General features: G+C 38.0%; 1 protein-coding gene and 2 long non-coding RNA genes across 6 annotated transcripts in view; 1 reads left to right on the top strand and 2 right to left on the bottom strand.

The window, feature by feature from the left end:
* Window positions 1-21658, top strand: part of LOC129769096 (sodium channel protein 60E) — a 449000-nt gene that overhangs the window by 364815 nt on the left and 62527 nt on the right. For all 4 annotated transcript variants that reach the window (XM_055771122.1, XM_055771124.1, XM_055771125.1 and 1 more), the window contains exons 3-5: window positions 19655-19863; window positions 21185-21405; window positions 21475-21581. In XM_055771122.1, the coding sequence (XP_055627097.1) occupies window positions 19655-19863; window positions 21185-21405; window positions 21475-21581 (537 nt within the window). The remainder of the gene's footprint in view (window positions 1-19654; window positions 19864-21184; window positions 21406-21474; window positions 21582-21658) is intronic.
* LOC129769101 (uncharacterized) lies at window positions 1820-3565 on the bottom strand. Its single transcript, XR_008741814.1, has 4 exons — window positions 3438-3565; window positions 3121-3153; window positions 2771-3060; window positions 1820-2710 (listed from the first exon to the last, which is right to left on the bottom strand). It is a non-coding gene; the product is annotated as an uncharacterized LOC129769101 (long non-coding RNA).
* Window positions 11421-12153, bottom strand: LOC129769099 (uncharacterized). The gene is made up of 3 exons (XR_008741812.1): window positions 12067-12153; window positions 11730-11803; window positions 11421-11669 (listed from the first exon to the last, which is right to left on the bottom strand). It is a non-coding gene; the product is annotated as an uncharacterized LOC129769099 (long non-coding RNA).

The raw sequence follows: 21658 nt of genomic DNA, 5'->3' as shown, positions 1-21658 counted from the left end.
CGTTGCTAGTAAAATCTGAATAACATACTTATTTTAATCGTCAAATTGTTTTCATTTTCACTATTTACACTGTGCATGTTCTAGGCAGAAAATTGCTGGATAAATTTCTTGTCTAATGGTATATGGTTTTTGCAATAGCAAAGTAAAGAAGTGGAATTTAAATTTTTTTTTTGAAATTCATTTATTTTGGTCCAAGGAGATTTGTTCTAACTACTTTTTGATTATGATATCTCGTAAATGACCGCCTCTGGCCTTGACCGCAAAATGTGCCCTTTTTTCGGCATTTTCCATCACTTTGCCCAATGTTTCGGTCGATATGGCAGCAATTTCTTTTCGGATATTGTCTTTCAGCGCAGCCAGGGTCCTTGGTTTACCAGTGTATACCTTGGATTGTAAATATCCCCATAAAAAAAGTCAGGAGGCGTCAAATCAGGTGATCTCGGTGGCCAGTCATAATCGCCGTTTTTCGATATTAATCTTCCGGGGAACATTTCGCGCAATAATTTGGTCGTGGCAGCCGCTGTATGGCATGTAGCGCCGTCCTGTTGGAACCAGTAATTGTCCAATTCATTTTCACGAACAAATGGCGATAAAAAATCGGTTATCATTGTCCGATAACGCTCCCCATTCACGGTTACCGTGGCTCGAACGGCATCAATATTCTCGTCGATATGGCGATAAAAAATCGGTTATCATTGTCCGATAACGCTCCCCATTCACGGTTACCGTGGCTCGAACGTCTTGGTCGTTGTCTGGACAGATGACTGGCATTACCAACACTACCAGACGATATAAATTTGGCATATAATCGACGTATAGTGTTATCTCCAGGCGATGTTTTAACTTTATTTTTATTTTTCCACGCACGTTTAGTTAACACAATTTTGAATTTTGAATGTACAGCTGAACAATTTCAGCGCGTTGTTTAGGTGTGAATTGTTCCATGGTTAAAATTGTACTGAAATTACGCTTCCAACGCGGTATGACATTTGTTAATCTGACATCTCTGTCAAAAGTTATGGGGTTGCCAGATGCTTCCACTTTAAATGGCCCACCCTGTATATCGGAATAACGATGTTGCCTAATATGCGTTTGAAATCTCTTAATGAATCGTTACAGGCTTCCATTTTGAATTTCGTAGAGTGACCTCCTAAATTGAAATCAAAGACGTTCTTTTAGATTGCGAAACATTACAAATCGAAGCAATTTGAATTGCTTACGGTATGATCATCAAAATAAGCTATATAAATTGAATCTACCTTTTGCGTTTAGTACTCGCCATGCCGTTATATGGAAAAAGGCGGGGTGCTCCTGAACGGACTTCCAAATGGTGGTTCTGAACCGACCCTCAGAGTTTACTTCCTAATTTTTTAACACGTTTACTCTGGCGCTTGCCATCAATTACTCATACAATTATTTGAAAACCCCGATTTGTAAAACATAAAAAATAAATACAATCAATAATTTCGAAATCAAAATCCGAGTTTTTAAAATATTTTTCCAAAAAAACTACCACTTTTCATGAAAATCTGAGAACCGTTATATCGGTTTGGCACGGAATGGCTATACAGGACGGATTATATAGTATGCAATCTCTTTTCATAATCGAGTCAAAAACCAATTTTGTATATATATATTTTTTTGTTTTTTTTCGATATTAAAGAAAATTTAATGTTTTATTCGTCCTCCTAGAGTCACTAAATAGCTTTCTCATACAAAAAAAAACTAAAATTCTAATATTCTTTGTCTCTTTATTCTTTTTTTTCCTTTATTTATCCAATTAGGCTCAAGTGGACAAAGAGCCATCATCTAGCAATACATTTTTAAACTATTTAAATATATTGTAACTATATAATTATGAACTTAAGTTTAGTTAGCTAAAACTACAGAACAATATATCATAAAAAAAGGTCCTTCGTTGCCTTGTCGGTATTATACTTGTCTGGAACAGCGCCTGTGGTGGGTCCTAACAACTACATCGCCAGGTGATGTAGCATCGGGATCCTTTGGTAGTGATCCTGTAATGATCTGTTCTCAACGGGTACTAAGTTCTGCTTATGAAATAGGGAAGAAAGGGAGAATGGACATGTGGGGTAAGAGAACCGACCTAAATAATAATAGACGGTTTTCGCACCAACTCGACCCTCTCAGAACTTAATGAAATTTTCTGGGCGTGAAGACCTTACCTAATTAAGTGCGCTACACAGATTTTTACCTTGAATGAACTCTCATGAACACTCACTCAATTCTCGTGGGCGATTGCAGTCAAAAACTTGTCATTTTGTGACTTTTGAAGTCGTATCCTCTTTTGCTATCGACTAGTACGAACAATGGAAGCCAAAAAATGAGTGCGATTTGCGTCTCCATTTATGATAGAATTATATATTTCAGGTTACGTGTGACAAATCGGAAGCAGTTTCAGGAGTTGATAAGGAGGATGGAGAAATATCCTATTGTGACTAGAAACCTCAAATTTTCTGAGATATAAAAAATGTCGAAGTCCATTTTTGCAGCCTAATTTTATTATCCTTATATTATTCTACTTTTATCGCTTTTTCTCTAGAACTGCAGCTTCAAAGATGTAGGAATAATTACCCGACTCATATCAATATCACTTGTTTATTTTGGCCGAACAATGTACTCCTTACCCGAAGGCATGGGAACGCGAGCCCATTGTACCCATCCTTTGCTTCCGGATCGTAATACACCCCTAAAAATGAACGAATTTGATTATAATAAAGAAGTTGCTTCCTATTATCATAATTCTTACTTATTAGCCTCGGTGAACGGTAAGCCCTTTTTGCTGGTACTGCTCTGATCCTGTGGGTCCGGCGAGGTTTTGCGTTTTTTGGACACCTGCTGCAAGTCTCGTTCCTGGCGTTCCTCACGTGATATCGCTTTGAAATCGGTGCTCAGGTTGAATATAGGTCGAGCCCATTCGGATATCAATTTTCCAGCGCGCTATCGGTTTAGTTTGGATTCTCGAGGGTGCTTGTAGAGGTACATCACGGCCTTTTCAATTCCTGGCTATTTGAGATAGGACTTTTCAATACAAGGAAACTGAAATCCAAACATTACTTAATGGTAGTCTAAACACTGCAATCTCTCCGACAATCTTACATCGAAAAGAAGTTCCAGAATAGATTCTCGAATCTGCGAAAAAGGCAACGATTTGTTCGGAAACGGAGCTTATTAATCCGTCAAAACGTTTAGTACGTTATGCTCGATAAAGGCAGGCTGAAGATCCTTCGTGATCAGCTGGGACATGGCAAACTTGAGATGGTAATTTTCTTGTCTGCTGGCTTATTCTCTTTGTTGAGTTGGCGATCTTCTTCAGCTGCATGTCATCATCTATCCAAAAGGCGAAACTGCTCATTATCTATGGATAAAATTTAGCTTTTGGAATTTTATTAAATGCGATAATAAATATATCTTACCTGCATGGCTTTTATGTGAGGAGACTATAAAATTAAAAACCTTTTCACCAAACTTTTAGCGTAAATATTACGGAATTAGCACCAGACACTAAATCAAAGCACGAATACAGAATCAAAACACGGATACAAAATCAAAACAATTGAAATAACATACAATCATATTAATGCAAAGGGACTGCAAAAACAGATTTGCAAATATATTTGTTTTATCTTCTTATCCCAGTGATATTATTTTTCATCAATTATAATAAGAGGAAAAAAAATATAAAGATGAACGAAATTATTCCCTGTACATATTTGTAACAAGGAATGAAAATTTTTAAAATCAAAAAAATATATATTCATAAAACACATTGAATGCATAGAGCCTTTGCAAAAACACAAGCTTTGGCATATATTTCAATGAACACTGCACCATTTGTCATTCATTTGGTATCTCACTCCGAAATGAACCTCTTAGGGTGGGTTTAGACTAGTGATATATTCATGTGAAGAAATATGATGAGATTTATAGAAATCGCATCAACCGTTTACACTAGCGTGAACTTCTATAATGAATATATTCATATTTTCGGTGAATTTATTCACCTAAAGTAGAACTGCATCCAACTTTAGTGATTGCTCACCAGTGAGAAATTCACAAGCGTTTACATATGCTGAATTTATTCAAGTTATCTTCTTCTTCTTCTTCAATGGCACTAACGTTCCTAAGAAGAACTTCGCCGTCTCAACGTAGTATTACTTGCGTCATTTTTATTAGTACTTAGTTGAGATTTCTATGCCAAATAACACGCCTTGAATGCATTCTGAGTGGCAAGCTCTAGAATACGCGTGATCACAGTTATATATACCTCAAATAAGTGTATCATATTTATTCTCACCCGTTTACAACTATTTTCACGTGAATGAATCCATCTATAGCTATAGATCTCCCTAATGTAAACCCGCCATTACGTAAGGGCAATCGCCTTCGGCGATACGGTGACCTAATAGCGAATTCGTTTTTAAAACTGAGTCAGTGCCACACTGACTCTGTAATAAAAAAAACGTTTTCAGTTTCAGGAATGCGGTGGTTTGTTGGTGTGCGTTATATAGTCTGATTTGTTTATATTTGCGACGACAAATGTACAGTGTCGACGTCTGGTAGCGATATTAGTGCTTGGGAGGTAAATTATTCTCTATCAGATAAGAAGGGCCAAGTGCAGTGTAAAAATATAAAAGTTTGAATGACATTTTTTACTTCATATTGTTTGATTACCTAACACATGTAGTCCTGAAACTCACTTAACCATTTGTCGATGCATTTCCTGTTTGTTCCACAAATAATTACTATTATAATATAAAATCATCGTTAGACACAGTTTTCGAATTTGAGTTTCATTGGGATCAATTATTATCATATTTTTTTTTGCTATTTTTTTTTTTTTGAGATTATTGTTAAAATCAATAATAAATTAAAAATAAGACAGAAATCTTTGTAAAATGGAGTATAGTGGAGGATCTCCAGAGATGGAGATCTCCGATAATGAATCTCATACAAGATCTGGAAAAAAACATAAACGAGTCCCTCATAAGGAAGATAATTCTTCTGGGGACGAATCCGCTCATCCTACCAAGCCCCCCTCTAAGAAAATTGCAAGCCTCCCTTCTCAACCCACTGTTACTTCCACTCCCCCTCTCCCATCATCGATTTCGCTTCCCCCTTCTGATGCTTCCGATCCAACCCAATCCTCGTCCTCGTCCTCATCCTCATCCTCATCCTCATCCTCGTCCTCGTCCTCGTCTTCCCCCTCTGTTGTCTCCGCTCCACGTGTCAGAGTTTATCCAGAAGATGCACCTGGAACTGGCCCGTGGGTTGTTTTCCTCCGGCCAAAACCGAAAGGAAAAAACCTTAACGTGATTCAGATCATGAAAGATCTGGCCAGATACACTTCTGTATCTGAAATTCGCAGGGTTAGACCGAACAAATTGCGAGTTGTCGTGAATGACCGGAAACACGCAAACGAGATTGTTGCTGATCAACATTTCACTCTCGAATATCGAACATTTATACCCTCCCATAACGTAGAAATTGAGGGGGTGATAACTGAAACGGGTCTGACGAGCGAACAAATAAAAGCAGAAGGAAAAGGCAAGTTCAAGAAGCTCCCCTCAATGGAAGTGAAAATCTTAGACTGTCGCCAACTCGGGAAACTTTCCCATGATGGGGACCAAACTAAATTTACGCCGTCCGACTCGTTTCGAGTCACCTTTGCTGGTGCCGCCCTCCCTGACTACGTTATGGTGGACAAATTGAGACTACCTGTGCGACTCTTCGTGCCAAAGCCCATGACTTGCAACAAATGCAAGTCAGTTAGTCACACTTCGGATTATTGTGCCAACAAGGAGCGCTGTGCCACTTGCGGAGAGTAACATGAGGGGAAATCCTGCAGTGCGACTGAGCATAAATGTCCATATTGCGGGGGATCCCCACACGAGCTCTCAGTTTGTGAAACTTACAAGAGTCGCTGGGAGAAACAGAAGCGCTCTTTAAAGGAACGCTCGAAGCGCACATTTGCGGAAATTTTAAAGGGCGCTTCGCCACTGACCCAACAACAAGAACAACCAATCTCAACACACAATACCTTTTCCATGTTGCCAGTTGATGAAATGGAAGCGGACACAGCTAGCGGGGGCACACCGTTTATTTTCAAAGGGAATCCCCGGCGCAAAAATGTGACCACTCCCAAAGTTCAAGAACAAGTCCCCACGGTTATATCCTCTGTTAGCTTGCCTAAAAAATCGAGTGCAGCGGACAAGCAAAACCAGGTTCCTCCTGGCTTCCGTGGGAATATTTCATCTTCGAACGACCCATCACTCGAGGGGACATCAAAAACCCCAACTGTCCCTATTTTTCCGTCCAGTTCAACTTCCCAATCGGGATTTATAAAGTTGTCTGACCTTTTGGATCAAATCTTCAAGTGTTTCAATGTTTCCGACTCCATCAGAACCATTGTCATCTCAATGTATTAAAGACAATTTTGCAACAATTGATGCAAACATGGCCCCTCCTTGCAATGATTATCTCTCTTGATGTCTAATTTAGATAGAGAGGTCGGAGATATCACTGTTTTTCAGTGGAATTGTCGTAGTCTTATCCCTAAATTGGATACATTCAAATTTTTAATTCATAACTTCAATTGTGATGTTTTTGCTCTGTCCGAAACTTGGCTTTCTTCGCGAGATGATATCTCTTTCCACGATTTTAATATTATACGCTTGGACCGTGATGATAGATACGGAGGGGTGCTATTGGGGATCAATAAGTGCCACTCATTTTTTAGAATTGACCTTCCACCTATTGGAGGGATTGAAGCTGTTGCTTGTCATGCAAACATCAGAGGCAAAGACCTCTGTATTGTCAGCTTGTATTGGCCTCCGAGAGCTGCGGTTAGCCGCAAACAACTTGATGACATGTGCTCACTCCTTCCTGAGCCACGATTGATCTTGGGAGACTTCAACTCTCACGGAACTGCCTGGGGGGAACAGTACGACGACAATCGTTCATTTTTGATGACCTTTGTAACAGCTTCAATATGACCGTTTTGAACACTGGGGAAACAACACGTGTACCTAACAGGAGGTTTACCCAAGTGCTCTTGACCTCTCGCTTTGCTCGAATTCACTATCGTTAGATTGCAAGTGGAATGTAATCCAGGACCCCAACGGTAGTGATCACTTGCCAATCAAAATTTCCATCACCATTGGGTCGAATTCTTCTGAATCTATAAACATGGCATATGACCTCACAAGACACATTGACTGGAAAAAATATGCGGACGCGATTGCTCTAGCCATCAATTCCAGAGATGGTTTACCTCCATTGGAGGAGTATAACTTCCTTTCTCGTTTGATCTATGACAGCGCGGTTCGCGCTCAAACGAAACCCATCCCAGGTTCCACCATTTCCCGAAGGCCTCCCAATCTATGGTGGGATAGCCAATGTTCCAAGCTTTATATAGAAAAATCGAATGCATTTAAAGCTTTTCGGAAACGTGGAACTCTTAAAAATTTTCAAACGTATTTAGCCCTTGAAGATCAATTTAAAAACTTAATCAAAGGGAAAAAACGTGCTTATTGGCGAAATTTCGTGGGAGGTTTGTCACGAGAAACGTCAATGAAAAAATTATGGAAAGTGGCTCGAAACATGGGAAATCGCTCTTCAACGAACGAAAGCGAAGAATATTCACATCGATGGAGTTTGAATTTTGCACGGAAGGTTTGTCCTGATTCCGCTCCTGTGCAAAAAATTGTTCGAGATATACCACAAGATAGGTGCGATCTTGATTCCGAGTTTTCGATGGTAGAATTCTCTCTTGCTCTCCTTTCATGTAACAATTCTGCTCCGGGATCGGATAGAATTAAGTTCAACTTGTTGAAAAACCTCCCTGATGTGGCGAAACATCGCTTGTTGAATTTATTCAATCGGTTTCTGGAGAATAATATTGTTCCAGATGATTGGAGACAAGTACGAGTTATAGCTATTCAAAAACCCGGAAAACCCGCGTCCGACTTCAATTCGTACCGCCCAATAGCAATGCTGTCTTGTATACGGAAATTGTTGGAGAAAATGATCTTGTTTCGCCTTGATCGATGGGTTGAAACGAATGGCCTACTCTCAGATACACAATATGGGTTCCGCAGGGGCAAGGGGACGAATGATTGTCTTGCGTTGCTTTCTTCAGAAATTCAAATGGCTTACGCCGGAAAAAAACAAATGGCTTCAGTATTCTTGGACATAAATGGGGCCTTCGATTCTGTTTCAATAGAGGTTTTGTCGGACAAATTACACTCTCGGGGTCTGCCGCCTCTATTGAATAATATGTTATATAACTTGCTTTGTGAGAAACATTTGAACTTTTCTCACGGAGATTCGGCAGTAAGTCGGGTCTCTTACATGGGCCTCCCCCAGGGCTCATGTTTAAGCCCCCTTTTGTACAACTTCTATGTAAGCGACATCGACAATTGCCTTACACAAAATTGCAGCCTAAGACAACTTGCAGATGATGGAGTGGTGTCTGTCGTAGGATCAAACGAATCCGACCTGCAAGGACCCTTACAAGATACTTTGAACAATTTTTCAACCTGGGCTATTGGGCTAGGGATCGAATTCTCCACGGAGAAAACAGAGATGGTGGTTTTTTCTAGGAAGCATAGACCAGCAAAACCAAAGCTTCAACTTTTGGGTAAACCGATCACTCATGCTATGTCATTCAAGTATCTTGGGGTTTGGTTCGACTCCAAATGTACTTGGGGGCCCATATTAGGTATCTGAGTAAAAAAATGCCAACAAAGAAGAAACTTTCTCCGTACAATTACCGGCACCTGGTGGGGAGCCCATCCCGAAGATCTTATAATGTTGTATCGAACAACTATTCTCTCAGTGATGGAGTATGGCAGTTTCTGTTTTCAATCAGCTGCCAAAACACACCTCATTAAACTCGAGCGAATTCAGTATCTTTGTCTCCGTATCGCGTTGGGATGTATGTCCTCAACGCATACCATGAGTCTCGAGGTTTTGGCAGGCCTACTCCCACTAAAAGATCGCTTCAAATTATTATCTCTTCGGTTCTTCATCCGGTGTAAGGTCATGAACCCATTGGTGATCGGAAATTTTGAGCAGCTGATCGAGCAAAATGTTCACTCCGGATTCATGAGTTCATATCATGAATTCATCTCCATGCAGGTTGATCCTTCTTCGTATATTCCCAACCGTGTTTGTTTCCCTGACTACATCAATTCCTCTGTGCATTTTGATCTGTCCATGAAGCAAGATATCCATGGATATTCAGATTACCAACGATCGAGGATCGCTCCAACGATCTTCGATGAAAAGTATGGGGGTATCAATTGTGATAATATGTACATTACTGATGGGTCCACTATAAACGAGCCCACAGGATTTGGAGTGTTCAACGAATTTTTTAGCACCTCACACAGTCTTCAGAATCCTTGCTCAGTGTATATTGTTGAATTGGCAGCAATTCATTGGGCGCTGGACAGCGTCGCCTCACGACCTGTTGAACACTATTACATTGTAACGGATAGTCTTAGCTCTGTCGAAGCTATCCGTTCAGTGAGGCCGGAAAAGCACTCGCCGTACTTCCTTGAGAGAATACGAGAAATTTTGAGTGCTTTATCCAGACGCTGTTATGTCATTACCTTTGTCTGGGTCCCTTCACATTGCTCCATTCCGGGTAATGAGAGGGCTGACTCATTAGCAAAGGTAGGTGCAATTGAAGGCGATATTTATCAGCGTCAAATCGCCTTCAATGAATTTTATTCTTTAGTCCGCAAAAATACCATCGCTAACTGGCAACGCAATTGGAATGAAGATGAATTGGGCCGGTGGTTTCACTCGATTATCCCTAAGGTTAGCCTCAAACCGTGGTTCAAAAGTCTAGACTTGAGTCGGGACTTTATTCGCACCTTCTGCCGACTCATGTCCAATCACTGTTCGTTAGTTGCACTACTCTTTCGTTTCAATCTTGCCAGCAGCAATCTCTGCGTTTGTGGCCAATGTTATCACGACATCGAGCACATTGTTTGGTCGTGCGAGGTGTATCTGGTCGCCAGATCGAATTTAGAAAACTCCCTTCGGGCCCGAGGAAGACAGCCCAATGTGCCGGTGAGAGATGTGTTGGCTCGGTTAGACCTTGATTACATGTCCCATATATATGTTTTCCTTAAAGCTATAGATCTTCGTGTGTGATTGTCCCTACATCCTTATACCCTCCTTTCCTCCCTTGGCGGGTAATTCGTCCCCTTGCTATAAATAGTAGAATAAGTTGAAATGTAAATACACTATAGATATACGAATAGATTTATGAAATGAGTGTTCATCAACATTGTTACAATTTCCTTATATCCCATCCTTCTCCTAAAAATATGTCACCCTCCTAAACTCGAGTACACCGCGAGTAATCGGTTTTCCACCTTACTAACCATAGATGTAAGAAAATTGTTTATATATATATAGTTTTAAAATTATATTTAAGAATTCGGCTCCTTTAAACTTAAGTAACTGAGCCTGTAAAAATAAACGAAATAAAAAAAAAAAAAAAAAAGTAGCTTTTCCATTTTCATAGTCTTCATTTCTAGATTTTCCAAAACAATACTCGGAACTTGACAGTTCAGTATAGTTGTATTGGTGAACCCGAGTGCCAACCCGTGAAGCATCTCAGTGCAAAACTAGCAGCTTTCGGGGCGAACTAGTGCGACACTGAGTGCGCAACTGAGTGAATAAAAAAAAACGTTTTGACAGCAGTTAGTGCGGCACTGGGGTTGAAACTGAACAAAAACGAATTCGCTATAAGTCATGTGACTTTGAGGAGTTCATTGCTGTCACATTCCATTCGCGAATCAGCCCCAATAACAATGTTGGAAGTGTATAAACAAATAGTGAAATAAAATTCAGAAATAAGTGTTTCAAGTAATAAAATAACATGTGATTTTTTTCATTCAAATTTCAACATTTGAAAACTAACTTCGTGTCTTCTAATCTGATAGAGATTACAGTAACGAGTTTAGGACCCCAATTTTGGCTCCTAATTGAAAGCCGCCTCCAGACGTCGACACTGTAGCACTGTCATCGCGAATATGTTGAGCTCTGAGACATTGAGCCTAGCTAAGCCATATAAAAAGGTTGTTTGTAATTGACCCAAGAACGGAGTAACGTGCTCAAACCAGGATTAATATTGCTGAACAGGAATAATGACACAATCAAACACGTTTCCAAATCTCGAAATACCACAAATTTGAGCAGTTCCCAGTTTAGAGTTGATCTTGCGCTCTTTTGTTGTTCCGTTTTTCGTGTCGGCATGATGAAGCTGAAACAATCTTGATTTTTGCGCTCAATAAACACTATTAAAGACACAAGTATGTTGATGAAATGAACGATCATCGGTTCAATGGAGGATTCAAACAGAATGGTCACCATAATACTTTACATCAATATTCTTAACAAGGCTATGATTCACGGTTGTCGGTTTATCAAAAACACTGTTTTTTCAATCATCATAGCGTTGCCGAAGCAGTTTATTTATACCAAATAAAATGCAGAGCACAACCTGCCACCATCAAACGAATGTTTTTACACTGCAATCCGCTCGTAAGACCATCAGGTTAACCGCAAAGATGTTTTTTGTGTCCAGCTCCTCGTAACGTTCAACAGTTGGGAAGAAGCGCTGCTTTCTGTTAGAGAAACAAATAAAAATTAGCAAATGTTCATGTTTCAGGTTCGCCTGCACTTACCTAGCAGTTTACTTGGACCTCGCACGCATCTTCCTGCGCTTCCGCTTCAACCTCCGCATACGCTTCTTACGCCACTGTAAAGATAAAAGTATAGATATTTCTTTAGAATGTCGCTATTGCTGATGAAGCCAATTGAACTGATGGGGTATTGGGAAAAATGTTATTCTGCATCTTCAATTGTGGACACATGAAACTGGCCTAACACGTGTGGATCAAAAAAACCAAAATAATCCAATCAACTCCCACAATGAAACACCTAATAGGAATCAATCGCCATACACCTTGATGCACTATTTTACAAACTATTAAGTTATTTTCCACAAAAACAAATTTATACCTTGGCTCTCATTTCCACTGATGCTGGGGTGAGACAAAATACGTCTTCACCGCTTGACACACGTTCAATGAAAAAGACGGATTTTGAGTCCCCGGTTGCTGAGGTTGGCACGCTTGGTTTTTGCGTTCGCTTTCTCTCGTTTTTCTACAGCGTAAAAAGACTATAGTGTGAAACGCACTCGCTGTCGCCATGCGCACTCATCGGCAGAACCTCTAGCGGAATCCGAAGGAAGCATATTTGAAATGATCGTTAATAATTTGCATTGGGGGTCTCCGTAGCCACATTGGTTGCGCGTTCGCTTAGTAAGCGATCGATCGTGAGTTCAAAACTCAGGGCCCTCATTGACCATCTTTGTGTTGTTACAGAATAGCTACGTCCACGCAACAATCATCAGCGATGGAGATCGATCCACGGTCGAAATAAGATCGATTCATCCATACAACTGCTCTGCTCTGCCAGACACATCGGGCTACTGTTCTATAAATAACTCAACAATGATCAATCAACTGTCTCCGCTGTCCGGTGGTCCAACTGGATAATGGAAGAACAGAAAGAATACCCTTACGCCTAAATGGCTACTGTGTGAATGTACCATATGTAAATGGTATAGAAGGAATACTGGCAACTGTGTAATGTGCTAACTATAGATATGATAACCATGTGACATGTACACGATTAAAATTCGGCTCTTTTACAGCTAAAAAATGCTAATGAGCCTTAAATAAATAAATGGGATAAAAAAAAATTTGCATTGAGCTTCGTTGGCGAAATATTAAAAAAGCCATCTGCGCGTAATTTTCTGTGATTTTCTGCGCTTTCTAATTAGCCCGAACCAAGAGAGCGCTTGCACAATATCAGTGTCGGTCCCAGCTCCCGAAGATATTAATTGTATAGAAGGAAAATAATCAGAAATTCGACTAGAAAGTAGTCACATTCTGAAACACATCTAAAAACAAACCATATAATTTTTTTCCTAATTTTTCACTTCGTAACTGTCAGCCCCAATGTTGTCAACGCTCTCCTAATGAAAAGTATGGGGATCGACGCGTGGCACAACATGTTAAAAGGCTGTAACACAGTGTTATATGAACACCTATATTGCCGTTCTACGCATAGTTGTCCCAAGTTCCAAAATCCACAATTGAGAAAAATGCATTCAAAGTTTTCTAGCCTATTCGTCTACCAGAAGCTTTAACCATTTCGGTTTAGCAACAGCCTGGGTTTTTTTTAAGCAGAGAACCATTGTTTAATGAAATGTGAAAATATCCCTTCATTTGGATTAACCAATCTTAGCTACAGGCTTAAAAATGCTTATGGCTAGAATACCAACACGGGACAATTTAACTTGATGTTGTTTTTTGAAATACTGGAAACAAACAATAAGTTTTTTTTGCGTTTTACTGAAAGAATATGCATGAAAAAAGGAGTGATCTGCAATATTTTGCAGAATATAAATCTCGTTGTTATTAGGCATTCGCTTACGTGTTCTGTTAAACTTTTTTTATTTGTTTGAGAACTAGTTCGTTCTTTTAAACCAGAAATGAGTACATTAGTCTTGCTGAAAGCGTGACATAACATTTTTGTAGTTGAACCGATTTATTTGATATCTACAAAAATAATATGGTGGGACAGTTATAAATAGAATATCAACATGGGACAATTGAGCTTGATGTTGTTTTTTTAAAGCTGGGAACAAACTATACCTTTTCTATGTTTTTCCTGAAGACTGGGCATGAAAACATCGTTTTATGAATAAAAGTGAAAATTGCCAAAAAGTAACTATGCGTAGAACGGCAGTATAGGGAAAATATAAATCATTTCCAAGCAACATGTTTCGAGTTTCAACATATTTTTGCTTCAATGTCGGGAAATAAAAATAAAAGACTTTTCCTGTTTTCTCAAAGTTTTCTAAACCAATATTTTTGTAACCAAAACAACAACGAATGCAATGAACTAGAGACATCGTTCGTGCAATCGTTCATTGATTATGAATGGGTGCAACTTGTAGACAGCATGAAGACTGATCATTTATGATATTTATCCGGCCCGAACGAGTTTGTATTCATTCTGCAACCCGAACGAGATCGTCTTCTGCTTTCTACAGGGTCTTTCAGATTAAACGCTTACGTAAAAAAAATCCAATTTCTCCTTATAATTTTTTTTTCGCTCCGTCGATGGTAACACTGCAATCCCCACTTCGGGATATAATATTCGGCTACTCGTACAGTCTGATCGGATGGTTTTCAGTGTCAAAATGTACAATTTATAAGAAAATGTATTTTTAGTGAAATCGTATTACTCGAGCAACCGAAGCATTAATGAAACTTTGAACCTAAAGAAGAAATAACTCGGATTTTCAACAGATTCGAAGTCGTAATGTTAGAGTTGCGCATGAAGAATTTTGTTCACCGTTTAAAACGCGTTATCGAAAAAAGGGGTGGTCACATCGAAAATGTCCTAAAATAAGCTTTATTTTCGTATTTTAAAAATAAAAATCGGTTCACTTTTGTGAAAGTTATTAAAACTTGTTGCGTGAGCGTTTAATCTGAAAGACCCTCACCCTTATACCGGTTCACGATTGGGTTTGAAATCGACTTGTGCATTCCAAGATTCAAATCCAATCGACATATACAAAAGTGGCAAAATTGTCTTAACGCGAAACAAGCGTCAAAATAGGTCAAAATAATTCGTTCGTATTCGTGAAGCGATTTACTCCCTATCATAATAAGATGCCAGAATGCTGTTTTAAATTGTTGAAATATAAATGAAAATGTTTATTTTTTCCATTCTGTGAAACATTTCTCCTATGAAAGGAGCAAACGTTTTCGTGACTCGGGCTTTGTTTATTTAGTTTTTGTGACCGAACTAGAATTGGAATAATGGTTGTAATTTGGGTAATTCGTATTTTTAAGTTATTTTAATAAATGAAAAAAGTTTAAATAATGTAATTCTAGTGTTCAGGGAAATAAAAACCTAACATTTAGCTAGAAGTAAAATTGAATTACAATTAAGTTTAAAGAAGTTTAGAAGTCAATTATACTGAAATTTCAGAATCTACCGGAATGTCAGTTGTGCTTTTAAGATTTCAAACGCTAGCATTAATTGATGAAAAAAATGTGATTCGTTCATTTTATTTAATTCGATTATTTTTGCCATTCATAACAATACTTTCTCTATGTAGTGGATTATTATAAGAAAAGTAACACTTTTGACGTAGGACTACGTCTTTCATTTCTATACTTGGGTGTAAGTTCAAAGTTTCGAAATGATATGATAAACACTTCATTCGGAAGATAAAATGTCTACGCGTTATATGCTTGTTATTTTTTGATCCAAAAACATGTTTCAATATCCCTAAAATTGCTTTCAAAACAGGCTATTGAAATCACACCAATCGGTATATAAGCGTGTGCCGCTCGGAAATCCACTCAGTTATGATCGGCAACGATTGAGGTACGATCGCTGAAATGGATGGATGTTTCCCTAACACAAAACTTCAAAACCATGGAGCCTGTGGAAATCGGCATAGCAAATTAGATGCAAGCTCCGGGTGCTTTTGCACTCGCTTGCGTTTCTGTAAATTGAAATGTTTCCCTAACACAGATTTCCAAACTATGGAGCCTGAGGAAGTCGACATTGCAAAATTGATGCAAACTGCGGTTACTTTTGTACTCGCTTGCGTTTCTGGAAATCGGAATGTTTCTCTAACACAGACTTCAAAACCGTGGAGCCTGTGGAAATCGGCATAGAAATTTAGATGCAAGCAGTGGGAACTTTCATTCTCGTTTGCGTTTTTGCAAATTGAAATGTTTCCCTAACACAAACTTCAAAACCATGAAGCCTGGGGAGATGCATACTACGAGGACTTTTGTACTCGCTTGCATTTTTGCAAACCGGAATGTGTTTTCCCAATACAGATTCCGAAACCAAGAAGTTGGGAGAATCGGCATTGCAGATACATTTAAGTCGGCAATACTTTTATACCCCCAAACATTTTTACACTTCAGAATTCGTTTTGCTATCATGGTCTACAAAAGCGGGTACAAATGCAACGCTTTGGCTCGATTATTGATGCATTGGAAGATATCCCTTCATGTCGCCAGCTCACTGAACTTTTACGTTTGATGATTAGGCAACATGTTGATAACTATTTACTGCGATAACTACTACCATAATGCATGAATTGACTTGAATCGAGATTTGTTTGCAATAGAATTCGTAAATAGTTTCATTCATTCACTATTTTAATCAATTATTTGATCAATACACAAAAGATAGCACTGCGCAGCGGCGATATCGTACCCAATTAGGATCATCCGAGGTGGGATTATCGCTAATTGAAGAAATACAATTGACTACTAAGCCAACGGCAGTCCTACGTCAACCTTGCGGTTATATCATAGGTATAACCCATCCATAGTTTGTTCCCTTTCCTGATTATTGGATCTCTTTTGACATTTCGATTGGATTCTTTTTGACAACCTATTGAATTCTATCCGCATGGCCCAGGTTAAAACTAGTACATATGATACGAAAGGGATGAAATCGGAAACGTCATTCCTGGTGGCCGACTTCGCTTATTTCAATGTGTCTCAAAGAAAGGAAGCCATCCCAAACAATCAAACCAAATACTTTGTTTCGTTTAATTAAAATGATAATCCAGGGAACTCATAGAAATTATCTATTGTGTTTTGTTTTTAACCAAAAGTACTAGTGCCAGTAGCAGCTGAATACCATAATTGCTTGGTGCCAGGTCCGGACTATATGGAGAATACATCAAAACATCCCAATCAAGCTCCCGGAGTTACTGGCGAATCACTATAGACATGTGTGGCCTTGCGTTGTCCTGATGGAACACAACACCTCTTCTGTTGGCCAATTCTGAACGTTTCTGGTCAATCGCTAGCTTTAAACGGTCCAGTTGTTGGCAGTATAGATCTGAATTTAGTGTATTGCACTAAAAAAATGTTTTTAAAAAAATGAAAAAAGGCACGTTGTAGTGTTGGCACAACCCCCCAGCAAACATTAAATCGCATAACAAGCGTATATATAACATCACATGCCCTAAAATTTGGTTGGCATATAATGCGCCTAACTGGCATATGCATGCAAAAGTGGAGGCTATATACATACATGGCAAATGCTTACCGAATTTGTTTGGATGAATATGCAACTTTGATCGGCTATAATAGCGATTATGTTGAATTGAATTGCGATCTAATGTGAATATATTCATGAATTGTCAAAGCACGAAATACGACTTTTGCCATACTCATATACAATTTATTACAGAAATAGTAAAAAAAATGGCGCAAAATATTTTCGTGAAATGTTTAATATGCCTCACGAATCGCCATTTTTATACATGAGTATTTATGTTTGTAGAAATAATAATTGTTTGATTGACTTGTGTTGGGAGTGGAATATGAATGTTTAAAATGGCACAGATTGATGTTTGGTGAAAACTGCAGCGATGTGGGTTCGAACTCCGGTCGTCTGGATTATCATCCACCAGCTATCTCGCGCGGCTATCTGAAATTTAATTCAACAGCAGTTGAAACTTTCGAGTGCATCAGCATTTCATTGACATTTCAATATGATGTAATATGTTCTTTATTAGGATTTAATATGATTTACTGTTTCATGATTTCTTTCAGCATGCAACACGATTTACTACAGTACTTAATCGATTTAAATTATACGCTTATACGACACACAAACTGCATCAGCGTAATATACGCATATGTTGCGGATTAAATATATTTTACGACAATGTACATCTTAAATTGATATTTATTATAGCGAATTGCGACTTAATTTGATAATGGTATATAAAATCGAGTTTTTACATTTTATGCGATTTCAAATATACACGATACATACTTTGATTGATATTATTTGCGATTATGATTTATTCGGATTTCTTGTAAGACTTGACACGTGCAAAATTATACGATTTAATGTTTACTGGGCCAGCAAACATAAAATCGCATAACAAACGTATATATAACATCATATACCCTAAATTTTGGTTGGCATATAATGCGCCTAACTGGGATATGCATGCAAAAGTGGAGGCCATATACATACATGACAAATGCTTACCGAATTAGTTTGGATGAATATGCAACTTTGACCGACTATAATAGCGATTATGTTGAAATTGAATTGCGATCTTATATGAATATATTCATGAATTGTCAACGCACCTAATATGACTTTTGCCATACTTATCGTATATGAGACATAGAAAAAAAACGAATGAATATTTTCGTAAAATGTTTATTATAGCCTCACGAATCGACATTTTTATATATATATTTGTAGAAATAAAAATTATTAAATTTACTTGTGTTGGGAGTGGAATATAAATGTTTGAAATGGCACAAATTGATGTTTGGTGAAAACTGATCCGATGTGGGTTCGAACTCCTGTCGTCTGGATTATCATCCACCAGCTATCTCGCGCGGCTATCTGAAAGCGGTTAAAACTCATACATATGATTCGATTATATCATATCGAATCATATGTATGAGTTTTAATACATTCTATGCAGTAGGATCGGTCATTCCTGGTTTCCGAGCCATATAAGAGAGACTTTTTAAAATTTGATTATTTTATTCTTTCGTATGTGTTCAGACATTGCTGTTATGAAATGAAACTTGTCAATGTTAAAGTATTTCATTGACATTTCAATATGATGTAATATGTTCTTTATTAGGATCTAATATGATTTACTGTTTCATGATTTTCTTCAGCATGCAACACGATTTACTGCAGTACTGAATCGATTTAAATTATACGCTTATACGACACACAAACTGCATCAGCGTAATATACGCATATGATGCGGATTAAATATATTTTATGGCAATGTACATCATAAAACTGATGTTTATTATACCGAATTGCGACTTTATTTGATAATGATATATAAAATCGAGTTTTTACATTTTATGCGATTTCAAATATACACGATACATACTTTGATTGATATTATATGCGATTATGATTTATTCTGATTTCTTGTAAGACTTAGCACGTACAATTTTATACGATTTAATGTTTGCTGGGAACTGAATGGAACAAACAAAAAATAGCAAAAGATTTTTCTTAGTGAAAAATGTCACCTTTACAACAAGCATAAACTTGAAATTGTATGATCGATATTACGCGAGATATAGAACTACAGCCAACTACCGAGAAAATAATGGATTTCTTTCCCCCAACCTGATATGATTGTGATCCGATCCCACTCTATATACGACTTAGAATATGCCAAGTTATACGATTTAATGCTTGCGGACTTCACGTATGGATCACCTTAAACGTAGTCATGACTAACGATTACATCAAATAATCTTTTAAAAATAAATTGCAGGGATAATTTTAACCTCTCATGATAAATTTCTTTTTTTTACAGATTTACTGTTCTCTCTGCAAACAAAAAAACATTTAAAAAATCACCCTTTATAATTATGTGCGGCGAGAACAGCATATTTCTCGAAAAGTTATACTTATAAATTTTATCCAATTCACGCCAATTCGCATTTGAATGCTAATCATTCTTCTCTTTTTCTCGTTCCAGACCTTCTGTGTGGTGTCGAAGCGATTTCGGAAGAACTATATACATCGCTTCACCGGAACCAAAAGTCTGTTCTGTTTCACCCCGTGGAGCCCCACTCGACGTGCCTGTGTCTACCTGGCGACGAACCAGTTCTTCGACTACTTCGTCATGGCCACCATTTTGTTCAACTGTATCTTCCTAGCGATGTCCGAGACAATCGAGGAAGCGGAGTGAGTGCTTTTTCTGTTTTGTAATTTAAGTCATTTCTACAGTCACGTTAATTTACAATGTTTCTATCAACTGGTGTATGTTGAGCATTATGCATTCCGAATGCCAACCAGCTGAACATGGAATATCATTCAAAAATGGAACCATCGTGAGCTGCTATCATCATTCGAAAACTGCTGCAAAGCAGATTTTACGGTAACTGACACGGGTGGGATAATACAAAACGCTGCATCTATATAGATATTTTTTTGAAAGCAGCGTGTCATCCGCATACCATGAAATGACGAATCAAAATATTTTCCTGCTAGCAGCGGTATAAATATTTATACTTTGTCATTGTTATCCACCTTATTTTTCCAGCAGTTGGGTTTCCCCCTTTCCGGGTAAATAAGTTCATCTGAGTGACGTCTTATTATTTCTGTTGCTTGTCACGTTCATCATACTTCTTAAGAATCCACCCGTAATAAAGTGGACATTTGAATCCAATTTTTTGTTGTTGAACATGAATATGAATTTGTGTTGTATAGTTTTCATTCTATAATCTATTGAAACAGATATGCAAATATCTTTTCTTGGTTAGAGTTGATAGCATAATTGAATGTCATGTTGGTCAAAATAGAACAACCAATCAAAAACTACAGAGTGTCTATCTATGTATAGAATTGGAAATTTAAATGAAAAAAAGATAGGTTATGCTAACTGAATTTAATTTAGCTTTATTTGAAAGATAATTAATGGCTATTTCATTTGAACTTGATTTCCGGCATTGCTCCCTCGGCTGGTTCCAAATTGGAAGTCTAATTTAGGAAATATCAAGAGCTTGGAGGCCGATTCATGGATCTATTACATTACATTAAAGTTTTTGAAATCACAGTTCCTTTACATTAATGGCCCTCAATTGTGAAGCAAAAAGTATGTGATCTTAGCCCAGTAGCAGTCAACATCAACTGTTACGTCCTGATGGGCATCATTTAAAAAAAAAGGCCAATGTTTCCACCAGCCTCAAAAGCGCACCAAATCACCCATTCTTCTTATCAGTGCCAAAACGGCCCCAGAAATTTGTGTCGACAACGGTGCCACTATCGTGCCATTTTGCAATGATTTTATCGACCTATTCTTCGTATTTAACAACCAATTATGAACCAATTATGTGCCAATCTGTCATCGCGTTGATCGATTGCAGCGTTTCTATAAAAATACCTGTGATAACTTTATATATTCGCCCGCAAAATTTATGAAAATCATCATCAATAACATTGAAAAAAAAAGTCATCCTAATTCATTCTAATACAATCCTAATACATTCGCATTTTCTCCTTCCAGGTATATATTTTTAGCAATTTATACATGCGAAATGATAATCAAAATGATAGCTAAGGGTTTTATTCTTAACAAGTACACGTATCTGCGAAATCCTTGGAATTGGCTGGATTTCGTGGTAATAACTAGTGGGTATGCGACGATTGCCCTCGATGTCGGTAATCTAGCTGGTTTGCGGACGTTTCGCGTGCTTCGGGCACTCAAAACGGTATCGATAATGCCGGGTAAGTACAAAAGGATATATGAATGGAAAAAAAAGTTTTTTTATAAAAACCATCGTCACTATTAAACAGGTTTGAAAACTATCATCAATGCGTTATTGCATTCGTTCAAACAACTGGCAGAGGTCATGACGTTGACAATATTCTGTCTGATGGTGTTTGCCCTATTTGCATTGCAGGTGAGATTCAAATCGGTGGTAATACCTATATGATACCCAATAAATTGGCACACAATAACAGCTCCAACGATAATCCA

This window comes from Toxorhynchites rutilus, chromosome 2 (genome assembly GCF_029784135.1).
Source record: "Toxorhynchites rutilus septentrionalis strain SRP chromosome 2, ASM2978413v1, whole genome shotgun sequence".
NCBI lineage: Eukaryota > Metazoa > Arthropoda > Insecta > Diptera > Culicidae > Toxorhynchites > Toxorhynchites rutilus.
The sequence above is the reverse complement of the archived record's forward strand: the minus strand, read 5'-3'. Positions and strand labels throughout refer to the sequence as shown.